This window comes from Lepidochelys olivacea (genome assembly GCF_965140295.1).
Source record: "Lepidochelys olivacea isolate rLepOli2 genome assembly, chromosome: 2".
In the NCBI taxonomy this organism is placed as follows: domain Eukaryota; kingdom Metazoa; phylum Chordata; order Testudines; family Cheloniidae; genus Lepidochelys; species Lepidochelys olivacea.
Genome location: NC_140412.1, coordinates 106,143,925 through 106,156,941, shown reverse-complemented (window position 1 = coordinate 106,156,941; position 13,017 = coordinate 106,143,925). Strand labels below are relative to the sequence as shown.

The following is a 13,017-nucleotide window of genomic DNA, read 5'->3' as shown; positions in this document are numbered from 1 at the left end:
TGTGTGTATTTCTGCCAACAGTGCGCTTTGCCCTGTGGGTGTACCTGCCCAGCATGCTTTCTGCTTTGTGTAGGACATTTTATTTATTATTATTGTTACTATTATTTTAGTGCCTAAACTCCACCAAACCCTCCCAGAGAATCGTTTTGCCTTGAGTAAAGGTGACTCTGTCATGGCATCCTTGGAAAAAAATCCAAAAACTGAACCAAAGGCTGAAGCTGGTGCAAGGGCTAGATGTTCTTCCAATACGCCTACGAGTCCAAAACCGCCAGTGCAGTCGAAGCCCAGCCCGACAGGACGTCCCACAGTTCCACAGAAGCCACGCTCTGCCTCTCGCAATGGTGAGGAGCTGTTCTGGCTGGTTTGTCCCATTGGAAAAAAATGTGTGAACAGGGTTTGTGTGTGAACTATAAAGGAAATGCTAATAACTAAATCCTGGAGAGAAATTGGACACAAAGAGAGAGATTTTTCTGTCATTTGCTCTTGAATTGCTTCCCCCCCCCCCATCCTAACTATTTTTTTAATTACCAGAAGTGTGATTTGTAATGGTAAATTCTGAGAAGAAATAATGACAGACTACAGAAAGTCACAGAGCTGTTTTATGCTAGATATTATTTTATTATAAAAGTATCCAGAGACACTACTTTGGGATGGAAGCCCCATTGTGTGAGGCGCTGACTAAACCAATTACCTTTGTATTTTCTCTAAACTCAAAACCCCCTGACTCTAAATACCAAAATGTTTAATTTTTTGATATTTTGTAGGCTTCTCTAAGCCCTTTGAGGAATTAGCCATCACACCATATAGTATACATAAATCTCTTCTGTACTTAGATTCTTCATTTTTGACTTTGGATTGTTTTCCTAAATGTTACGAAGCCTTATGCCCCTATCTCTTTTTCCTTTCTTGCCCTTATTGACTGGAGGAATTATTATTCTCACTCCAAATCCATTGGTTTTGTCTTTTATAATCATGAAGAGTTGCTCCTTGAGCCACTGCTAATGTCTGCTCTCTACTAACCTCCTTTTCAGGTACTATCTAAAGACTATAAATGGAGATAAAGTTTAATGATTCAGCTAGTCTCCTACACATTTACCTGCCTGTCCACTAGCATGCAACTGCCCAAAAAGTTATGGACATTGAGTGTGAAAAGAATTCAACTGTGGAAACTCTGACTGGCCTGGCAGCTATGACACACACACTTTTTACTAATTACTAATGGCTAAAAAGCATGATTGTAACGACCCCGATGCCTTTCTGATATTTAGGCTCTTCCCATGCTCACATTGGTACCTGCTGGCCCTAGAGAAGAACCATTTGCAGAGGGAAATTGCAGCTCTTCCTTGCCCTTGATTGTATACTCTGTCCATTACCTGCCTAGTCTTGTCCCTGCCTCACCAGTGTTTAGAACGTACTTCTCCCTCTCTTGCAGGTACCAGATCACCATCCAGCCTTTAGGTTGTCTTAATATATTTGTATTGGTTATTTTATAGTCAGTCATAAAATAAGATATCCCTTCAAGTAAACACCACTAGGTGTGTACAACAGGAAGGCATCACTTGTTTAGCCTTCTTCTTAAGTTTAAAGATATCTGAAAAACCTACAAATAAGGAACGTCTGAACCTACCTGAAGCTCCAAAGCTGTCTGTTCCTCATGTTTCCTACAAAAGATGTATGTCCCAGGCTGTGCCCTGAAGGGAAATCAGATATTCCCCATCATTGCTACCACTGTTTCAGATCCTCTAGTGGTAGCAGAAATGTGAGAGTTAATGTACAGCAGACTCCAGCAATTCCTGGCATTTTTACCACCCTGCTGTGGTAATGCAATAACCAGAGCCCTGTTTACACTTGTGCTTGACCATTGCTACCACTGATGAGGCTGAGTCAATTTTTGCCAAGAACTGTTAGGGCAGAGAAGGCCCTGGGATACCGACAGCCCACAAGCTTGGTCAGTTCAAATGTTAAGTAGCATTTGGAGGATTACTTCATTCCTTAGTCTAGACCAAAATTGCTGTTTCCTTTGTGATGGCCACTCGTTGGTAAGACAAAACCCCATTCTTTTCCAATATTTGTTTCAGTGAACTCATGTTCTAAACATTCACATAATATCAGTCAATGTTTCCTAAGTACCTATTTCTCCCACCTACACCAGTGCACCATTTCCTTCATTAGGTGTTTTTTCATAAGCATAAATCTAAGATACCTGCTTTGCAGGCAACCTAGTTAATGACAAAGACATTGTACTTGTACGGGGTCTACATACAAAACATCACTGACGTATTTATATGGCATGTATAATGCACATCAGACCACTGAGAGAGTGTCTGTCAGTTATGCAAATGCTTAAAAAATTTAAAAATACCTGGAGATTTCTTCAAAGTTCAAAACGGAAATTATTTATTTTATTTATTTAGAAAAAGGTGTATGGAAGAAGCTGTAGTATTCCCTTCAAAAGTATAGGGTTCGTAGAATACCTATGAAAGTTCAGTTTGTTTTTATTTTTATAATTTATAGCTATGACACTTGATTAATTTGTCACATTGTCAAGATGATTAAAAATATCAGTGTGACAAAACAATTTTTAAAGACATTTCTGAATAATTTTCTTTAACTTTTCTTTATTAATTGCATAATTCTCTTCTAGCCCTATAATAAAATTAGGTTGGTCTTTTCAGATTTTTATTTGTGCTTCAATAATAAATCAACACAATAGGAGTTGAAATTCAAGTCTACAAAATAATCAACAGCTGTAGCAAAACAATTAACTACTGTATATTAGTGGATAGTTTCACTAAACTTGCTAGCTAGTAAAATTCTTCCAAAAGGGTTGAGTACCATCAAGGATTCTCTGTTAACCTTGTAAGATGGTCCCTTCTGGCCTTAGAATCTATGAGTCTAAGACTTTCTGAACATTTCTTCTTGTTTGCCCCCAAATTCTAGCATAGCTAAAACACTGAATATATCCTGCATGTTGTTAGTTGTGTATTTGTTTTTTAAATAGTTCATTAGAATTGTATGCTATGTGGATGGTATTCTTGGAAGCTGTCTAGCAAGAAATATAATGTATCTGCTTGTGTGTGTGGTATTTCCACAGAGGACATCCCAGAGTCTCCATCAGGCCCTGGTTCCCCTAAAGTTCCTCTGCTTCCACCTGTGCTAAAGAAAGTTCCTTCTGAGAAAGAAAAAGATGGTCAAAGCAGCCCCCAGCCCGCTATCAGATCATTTTCTCAAGAAGGTAAGATTGTTGATATAGTCACTGTCCCGATATCCTTTGCCTGGCCTGACTCGGTTAATGAGTACCTCTTCAAAATTTATCAGATATGATTTCCTGGTTTCTTTTGCTTTGTACTTTGGGATAGGAAACAGGAAAATGGTGTGTGATAACTCGTGGGTCAGTACTTTCCATCCTGTCTTATTTCATACAGTTTGATCAAAAGAGGAGAAATAAATCCAATGTCAATATTAATATAATGTAGCAATTTTACAATGAAATCACAGCAACAGAAACATGAAGTAAGTGACACATGTCATATACATTATATTTTGGTCAGTTAAAATCAGGCTGGAGATGTGTACTGATCACAAAAAGGTAAATACAGCTTCCTTGGTGAGCTGGTTGGAGTGGTTAAATTTCTTTTTCTAGTCTGCTTGCTGACTCTGTCTCCCCTCTGGGATCATTGCATTCTATTGAGTTCATGTCAAACACATGCTCAGTATGTCAGGGTGCCTGGGCAAGAACTCTGAACATTGTGAGTTTCTAGGGGATTCTGTAAACCACTTTCTTCTCTTTGCCTCACTTTTTGGATTCTAGCTGTTGCTGATGTGCTGTTCTGTGTGTGTCGCACAGAATTGGCTTCCTCTTAAGAGAGCTGGGAGTAGGGAGACAAGGGAATTACAGGGTGTGTCTGCACTGTAGTGTAAGCCCATGGTCAGTGTTCGAGAACTGATCCGTGTTTTAGAACCCTGGGCTTGAGTTTCTACATTATATTTTAACCCTACATTAAGCCTTTTATAACCTGTGCTCAAACTGTGCCCAGATCTGAGTCAAAATAACCATATCCCAGAGTCCCCCCACTCCCCCCCCACACACCTGAAATGTGGCTGCTCTAGCCCTAGGCCCATGGTGCACTGTGGGAAAACTTTACTGCCAGTCCTGCACATTCACTTTGCAGAAGGCTTGGTTGGTTCACTCTCCATTCCAAGCCCAGAAGGCTCTCTGATAGTGTGCTTGCAGATTGGTGATCAGAAGAGAATGGGTTTATGTTGACCTGAGCTGCTGCTTATGTTGACCTGAGCTGCTGCTTATGTTGACCTGAGCTGCTGCTTATGTTGACCTGAGCTGCTGCTGTTTACAAAAGGGGGTTGGCTGCCGTTTTCAGCAGAGTAGATTGCGTATTGTTGAGCCAGAGAGGAGGAGGGGAGTTTTCCCAGGGAATTGTGTGATACTTCTGGCTGACTTCCAGGACTCTAATCAAGAGGGGCTGTGTCTACACTGCAAAGTGATAGGGCTCAGACCCTAATTCGAGCTTGCACCCTCCAGGCCTGCAGGGTCCTGGGATCCTGGATCTGAGACCTGAGTTAGTGTAGTTGCAGTGTAGATGCAAGTGCGGTTGGGTTTGAGCCACACTCAAGCATGGGTTTACGTCGCACTGTAGACATATCCATGAAAATCCAGCTCAGCCCAGTAAATTGCATGTAACTCTCTCATTATCTTTGTGGAGATCACCAGCTAATACAAATCAGGGTTTTTGAAACAGTGCAAACGTCAGACCTTTAAACCAGATAAAAGGGCCAGAGCAATGTAAAAGGGCTCAAGAGTTCCAGCCAAGAGAGAATTCCTCTGGCACTGCAGAAGACAGCCAGGCTGTCTTCCAAGGACCCCCTTACAAATCCTGGCATACAGGCTGTGCTGGAGTGGTACATGGCAATACTGTGGAGATTGTGAACAATGCCCATAGCTTAGGCCCCCAGGGCTGTCTGAAATACTCCAGGTGCTGTTCCAACCCCAGAAGTAGCGCAGGATCAGGAGGACATAAAGGTGGCTTAAAATCACTTTTCCAGGATTGGGACCTGGAAATGCTTATCATAGTCCCTTCCTCACACTGGAAAGTAGGGATAGTCTCTGCATTATTTCCTGATAAAACACAGAGGTTTTAGCTTACAAATTGATGAGAAAGTGGCCAGAAAATGTAACCAAGCTTGTTACCACTTGTATGTAGCAATAACATGGTGTAACAAGATGTGGGACAGCTCCCAGCTAGTGTGAAATCTGAATACCCCGCTCCTTTGCCAACCCCCCTCAGCAAAGGGGGCATGTTAGAGAAGTGAAGAGAAGTGATTGTGGCTGGAGTGTTCCTGCACTCCAGTAGTGCCTGGCTATCTACATCAGCAGGCAATGGTAAGGTACTGCTTCTCTCAACCCAACAGAATGTGAGTTGACCATTTTGATAGTTCTGGAATATGCATATGGATCCTGATGGAGTCAATCAGACTCTTTCCCTTAACTTCTGTGGGCTTTGGATATGGAGAAAGAGAAATTAAAAATGAAAGATATAATGGTGCCCCTTAAAATCTCACCAGTTCTGCTTTAGATAAATAGATACAGTTACCCCAGTACGTACTTACTCCTGTATAGTGAAGACCTAGAGGATTACAGCTATTAAGTAAAGTTTAGTTATCTAAGGCAGTTGGCAAGTTTTTGAATTACTGTATTTGTGTGTATGTCAATAGTTAGGAATGATCGGCTTATTTAAAATAGTCCACAAATTCTTGTTCTTAAAGGGAGTCAGCCATGCTGATGATTTCTCCACTCCTTGCTGTCATAGATCTTGACTCCAAAAGGGACACGATCTAGTAGACAATTTTGATTGCAGCTATGGAAGACTGAGAACATTGTTCACAAATAATTTGTGATTGCAATAATAGGATTTCCTAGTCCTTGATTTATCTGCCACACAAAATAGACCATTTATCAGTTATTTAAATTAGGATTGCCTGGGGAACATAGAAAATTACGCTTCTGTTTGTTTTTGTTTTTTTATCCAGTTACCTGTTTCATTTATTACTACGGTACTTGTTCATGTCAGTTACTCCTGTTTCTTTATTCTTTGCCTCTTTTCAGACTAGCATACTCAACTGATTCCTTAAACTGGTAAATCACTGCAAATCTGCCAAAATTATTGCTTGGTGTAAACATGGTTATATCCATTGAGAAGGAAGGTGGAAATTACTTAGATTATAAAATCCTCTTATGTTAATTAATACAACTACACTATTTGGGGTAATCACAAAATACACCTCTTTTTACATTGCATTTCCATAGATTAGCTGCTGAATTCTGTAATATCAACAAATGCAGATAACTGTGCCAATTAAGTTAAACATGAATCAGACTCTGCAGAATACTACCCTGGAGTAACATACTACAGAGCATATTACTGATTATATGGAGTGGATAAGAATAAAAAGACAATTTTATAACCATTACTTTCCATATGTGGCTTATACATAACATTTGAGAGGTATAAATTAATCCCTTTTCCCTGCTAGAGCAAACAGGAGAGTATAACAAAAGAGATACAGATCATGACTGTGACAAGCCAGCCAGTGGAGGGAAAAGAGCTTCAAGGCAGTACTCTACCAGTGCAGAAGAGGAAGTGAATGCACTTGTGCACAGGAAGTCACAGCCAACAACTGGTTAGAACCTTCCATTTTCATTTTTCACTGGCACAGTGCTTAACAACTGGCACTAACAAAGGTAAAGATGCATGTAGAAAATAACAGCAGGGAAACTGATAGGTATTTTGGTTTGCCACCAAAAAATGAGAGTGGTAAATCCTAATGGGACATCCATCATTTCTGTGCTCCCACTGGAACCTCTTTCTCTAAAGGCAGATGTTATCCAAAATAGAAATATGTGTGCATTCTCTCTCCCCACTGTCAAGCACTGGAAGCTATCACAATGCACACTGAAGTTCTCTGACTGAGGGGACTACATTGAGATTGAAAAACCCACAGCACCAAGCGTCAAAGCCTTGGTCAGATGACTCGGGCTTGCAGGGCTCAGGCTGTGGAGTAAAAGTAGCAGTGTAGACATTCTTGCTAGGGCTGCAGCCTGGGCTCTGAGTCCCTGCCCCCTCGCATGGCCTCAGCCTGGGCTGTAGCCCAAGCCTGAAAGTTTACACTGCTATGTTATACTCCCGCATCTGGAGCCCTGCAATCTCAAGTCAGCTGACCCAGGCCAGCCCTGGCTGTGTCCATTTTAGGTTGAATGTTGTTAGTGCCAGTTTAGCACATCACTCACTGAACCTTTTGAGAACTTAGTTTGTTTATTTGGATACAGTATCTTCACTAGAATTACTGGAGTATTGGTTCTTAAACTGAAAAGCAAATTCTGCTCCATGCTTAAGGTTTTACTGAAGAGTAGCTTTAATTTACTGTAAAATTATTGAAATAAACTATTTTCATAACTTGCTTGAAAGCATGTATTTTTAAAATACCTTTTAGTAACTATTGTTCTCAAAATGTTGTGTGCTTCTCATTACCTCTCATAACTGATTAATATAAATGATTCAAAATGACTTGGTTTGAGAAGGTATTTTGACACTAATGTACAATTTCATTCATCTACATTTTTTTAGCTACATCTCGTGTGATCATTTCATACCCTCTGTCTATTTCTTTCACTACTTGTGCTATTTTCTTTAAAGAAAATAGACTTTTTTTCTGCCTTACCATGCAAATTGATCTTTTCTCTTGGGAGGAATCAAACTTAATGTACTTGAATTTGAGACTTCCCCATTAGGTGAGTCATATTTTTTTTCTCTCCATCATAATCGAACTTGCATTCTCCACATTCTTGATATTAGGTCCGGCTTTAAGATAGTTATCATAGATGGTGAATATTCAATGCCCAGTCATGCAATGGGATCTGTGCAAGTGTATCCCTGTGTCACTGCAGAGCCACACTGACTTGCCTTCAGTGGCACTCTGCAAGGGTGCAGGGATCTGCCTGCACAAATCGGATTGCAGAATCTGGGTTCACATGCCCAGTGCAATATGTCAGCACCATTCCGGATAAATTTCCCAGTCCCATTATGTTATGGCACAGTATAAAATAGCTTCTATGGTAAGCTGAATTTCAGCCTTTGACAAAGGTGTGAGTGAACAGTAGGAGAGAGGAAATGTCTGGGTAAAATTTTCAACAGTGCCGAAGTCCCATTTTCAAAAGAAACTTAGAAACATAAGTCTCATTTAAGTTGCTTTTGCAAATGTGACTTAGGCACTGTTATATTTCAGTTTATCATGTCATTTGCTACATGAAAGAGAAGGATGTTGCAGGATGTGGCAAATCAAGAGGTACTTACTGTTTGCAGTTTGACAGTTCTTGGAGTCTTAAAAGAAATACAGTAATAAGGGACATAGTACCCATTTCTTTATAACATGCTTTTTCAGGTACTGAAGTCTGCGCACTAGTGGATTGATCATGAGTTTGGGAGTTGGAGGCTTGGATTTTATAACAACTCTGCCACCGACTCACTGTGTGACCATGTGCAAGGCACTTAGCCTCTTTTTGCCTCACTTTTCCCATCTGTAAACCTGGGATGATGATGATTGCCCTGTGGATGAAAACTGCTGCTACTTACTTATATTTCGGCTAGCATAGTTTGGAGTGTCACACTGATAGCTGGGCAGGCAAGATGCACTGCGTATGTAAGCGGAATTGTGTGAGATACATGCAGTTGTCCCTAGTGATGCAGGGTATTTTTTATTTTTTTTAATTTCCCTCACACTAGAGATCCAGAAATGTGCTATTGGTGGTCTAAATAAAACTTGTACAGAAGCAAATAATGTCGTCATTTGTTAGCATTTTTATATAACACTGTAGCCCAGGGGTGGCCAACCTCTGGCTCCGGAGCCACATGCTGCTCCTTGGATAGGCACCGACTCCGGGGCTGGAGCTACAGGCCCCCACTTTCCAATGTGGCGGGGGGTGCTCGCTGCTCAACCCCCGGCTCTGCCACAGGCCCTGCCCCCTCCCCTGAGCCTGCCATGCCCTTGCTCCTCCTCCTCCTTCCCTCCTCCCCCCAGAACCTCCTGCGTGCCACGGAACAGCTGATGGGGAGGGAGGGGGAGGCTTGATCGGTAGGGCTGCCGGTGGGCAGGAAGCACTGGGAGCGGGAGGTAGGGAGCTGATGGGGGGCTGCTGACGTATTACTGTGGCTCTTTGGCAGTGTACATTGGTAAATTCTGGCTCCTTCTCAGGCTCAGCTTGGCCACCCCTGCTGTAGCCTATAGGTGTGCATGGAACTTTATAGAGAGAATAAGGACATGAGGCCAGCTTCTGTGTTCTGCTGTTACCCCTTTGCACCTTCGTGGCAGTGTAAAGGGGCTGTATATCTAGAGAATCAGACCTCAGGGAATACCTCTGCTGGAGTTAGCAGGACGGCTCCGCACCACCTAGTCCCACCGGAGAGGAGCACATTGTACTGTAGGTGTTATTGGTCAGTGTGGCAAACCAGTGTAGCCGTTTAAAAACTGGCACAATTTAGAGCAGACTTAAGTCTACACCAGGGGTGAACCAGCCCCAAAACACAGGAGGCAAAACTTTGCTTAAAAGGCACCTTTGCCCCCTGTACACTCCTGTTCCAAATGAAGCTTGGACAGTATGGTGAATCTAGCCTAGATTCCCTTTCCAAAGGTCTTGCCCTGGGTGCCATTCAAAGGATAGGAGTAAAAATTGTTACGGTCAGTTTGATCGTGTGGACAGTATTCGTGGAAAGCTTCGGAGAGAATAAAACCTTAGAATAGACTTGGAACAACACTTCTGCATATGTCGTCCTGTCTACACTAGGCTTCTTTGCGAAAAATTCTCCACTGCTGCTAATGGCTATACAACTCCGTCCCCACTAGCAGTGCTGGGAAAACTAGTGCAGGCAGGCTGCTGTTGGCATTTTGAGCACTACGTTGGCCAAATCAGCTCTCAGCAGGTCTGTACAACATGGGAGTGGGGGACTTGAACGGCTGCCAGTGCCTTGTCTGCACTAGCTGCTACTACAAATGGGACTGTACTGGTACAGACAAAGTGGGCAATTTTTCAGATAAGGCTTTAGATGAGTAATGTGTGGGAAGACTTCTGGTTATGCTAGATGATGGTGCCTTGGTACATTTCACATCAAATGTAAGCAGCCTAAATGATGAGCAAGATTTACAGATTTGATGATGCTAAGTGTAGAAGCTATTTTAACTAAAATGTTTTGTTTAATTGGGTGGGAGGAGATGACTTGCAATAAAGGGAGATATCCCCATTGGTCTCCTAAATTTTTAAAATGTCATTTTTAAAGTGAAGTGTGGATTTTCTTCAAGTGCTCAGCATTGCCCCAGTTCCACTCCCCTTAAGGTCAGTGGTAAAACTCCCCTTCATTTCAACAGCCATTTTAGTTAACGGTAAGCTCAGAAATCTTCTAGCATTAAGAAAGTTCTTTTCAAACCAGCTTCACTGTTTATACATTACGAGAAATACTTCTGACTCGAGCTTTTAGAATGCTGGGCTGAGGTCATTTAGTGCCCATTTAAATAGGTGGTAATTTCACTACCACTTAATTGACAATATGCTGTAGTTCAGCAGCTGAACTTTTCATTCTAATTTTGCTCGATCTAGTATGCTAGTTTTACTGCTCTTCTTTCTTCACTCAAACTTTGTCCTTCATATTCTCCATTGGGTATGGAGTGATATTTAAACTTCAGTGCTAATGGCCAAATTCTGTTCTCAGATGCATTCATGCTGTTGAATCACTGTATGCATCTGATGAAGTGAGCTGTAGCTCACGAAAGCTTATGCTCAAATAAATTGGTTAGTCTTTAAGGTGCCACAAGTACTCCTTTTCTTTTTGGAAAACAAATGCAGTCATCCAATGACACAATGGAAGGGCAAATTTGTGTGTGTGTGTGTATAAAAATAATGCAAACTACTGATTTGGGGGTTATTATGAGTGTCCCTAATAACTTGTGGGTACATCGTGCCAGACACACGTACGCCTGGAGAAAGTGCTAATTTTGAAATGGCATTGACTTGTTAAGTGTTTCAATTAAAATTTTAGGAAACTTTTATCCAAATCATCATTTTAATGTGTACAGCATAATGCTTTGTTTTAGATCTCAAACCAAAACTTTCCCTGTTTGCAGACTGACACTGGTGTGAAGTTCTTTTCCTTTTCTTCCTCCCTTCCCTTTCTAGTTTTAATAACAAAGGGCCCACACCAGTCACGCTGGAGGGAAATGGTAAAGCTTCTATTGAGTTCACGGGGAGTAGGAGCAGGACCCAAGTGTGCTAATGTTTTTTTTTTTCCCCCTTGTGAAATCATTAGTAAGACCTGCTTCCATATTTTATACAGCTCCAAAAAGAAGCCCTGGACACCAGACCCATGAATACCAAGAACTAAAACAGAGGTCTTTAAGTAAAGATGGCCAGCAGGGAAGCAAGTCCAGTGACTCTGGAGAAGAAGCAGATAAAGATTTTATTTTTGTTTAGTTTTCAGTACAAATGCTTGGTAGTGCAAGATCTTTCATAACAATCTGGGTACAACAATCAATGACCCTTCTATTTACCAGCCATTGTTTAACCCTGGATGCATTTTTGTGTATACATCTAAGTGATCATGATTTACAGTACAATCAGTATGCATTGATTTGGTCTTTAACTTCCATTATGTATGATTTCAGACCTTCCCTTCCATGCCTTTGCTAAAGCCAGCAATTATATCATGTACTCTACTTGAATTTCTCTGAAGCAGCTACAAGGAACACCCCGCATTAGGGCATTTAGAAGCAAAGCAAATAACTGGACACTATCTTACACTAATACACTGTACAGCAGGTAATGTGTTGTACTGCTGAATGTAAATGTGTCAAATCTGCACGTGACTTACCTATAAATATATTCTTGCGGTATGAAATTGCACATTGTAATTTATATTAACAGAGCACACTAATCAAATAATTTGTATAAATTATATATATTAGATGCTTGAGTATGGTTTTTACATTCTCCGATAGGGACCTTCTTTCTTCCTGTTGTGTTGTACATAAAACTCAAATGCTTACATTTGTGTACTGTCAGAAAGCACAACACAGAAGAATCTGAATGAAATCTTATGCTTCCGCATTCATATATTAATGTATATAGTTGATCGGAATGAGAGCAATTGACATTTTATTAATATTGGTGTTTTCTAGAGGCCTTCTTAAGTTCTGTCTGCATATTAGCTTCCTTTTAATGTGTAATTCTAAGAGAAAAATAATTTGACGCCTGTAAAAACAATTCTGCTTGTTTTTTCATGTTTCACAGACATTCACTTGCATTACAGGTTGAAGCGATTTTATGTATATTTGTACCAATAAAAATGATTTTACAACTGAAATATCAGTCTCTGTTTTTAGGTATAAGGCTATTTTATTTATCATATTTCAGTTCCTATGTTTGAATGATGTTAGTGTGTCATCACAGACCAGGCTTACAATTTTTAAAAAATGCTTTAAAATTTGCATAGTAACAGATATCTTCCTGTTGCAGATGGACATGAAATGCTTCATAATTTTCTTTATAAAACTGTTTGAGGACACATACACAGATCGCTTTGCTCATGACTTTCAGGTAAAGCATCTTTCACACAGGCAAATAGCCACCAGTTACATCCAGTTTGTGTACTCTGAACTGCATTACAAGTAGAGGGCCTGAATTCCACAAAGAATTAAGCATGTGAGCAACTTTACTCACATGAGTAATTCCACTGACTTCACTGTGGCTGATTCAATGAGTAAAGTCACTCATTTGCATGTTTGTAAGATCAGGCCCATATTTTGTATTTCCAGGGGATCTGATTGTCCAGTGCCCTGGATGAGTGTGGAGGTGCTGGGTCCTGTGGCACCTTACAGACTAACAGACGTATTGGAGCATAAGCTTTCATGGGTGAATACCCGCTTCGTTAAATGTACATGCATCTGACGAAGTGGGTATTC

At 40.8% G+C, this 13,017-nt stretch overlaps 1 protein-coding gene across 5 annotated transcripts in view; it reads left to right on the top strand.

The window, feature by feature from the left end:
* Positions 1 to 12,367, top strand: part of CARMIL1 (capping protein regulator and myosin 1 linker 1) — a 256,423-nt gene extending 244,056 nt beyond the window's left edge. Inside the window, exons 36-39 of one of the 5 annotated variants that reach the window (XM_084621876.1) lie at positions 111 to 341; positions 3,095 to 3,235; positions 6,550 to 6,696; positions 11,394 to 12,367. In XM_084621876.1, coding sequence (XP_084478002.1) covers positions 111 to 341; positions 3,095 to 3,235; positions 6,550 to 6,696; positions 11,394 to 11,530 — 656 coding nt within the window. In that variant the 3' untranslated portion in view covers positions 11,531 to 12,367. The other 4 variants (XM_084621877.1, XM_084621878.1, XM_084621879.1 and 1 more) reach the window with 4 other exon arrangements.
* The last annotated feature ends 650 nt before the right edge of the window (positions 12,368 to 13,017 follow it).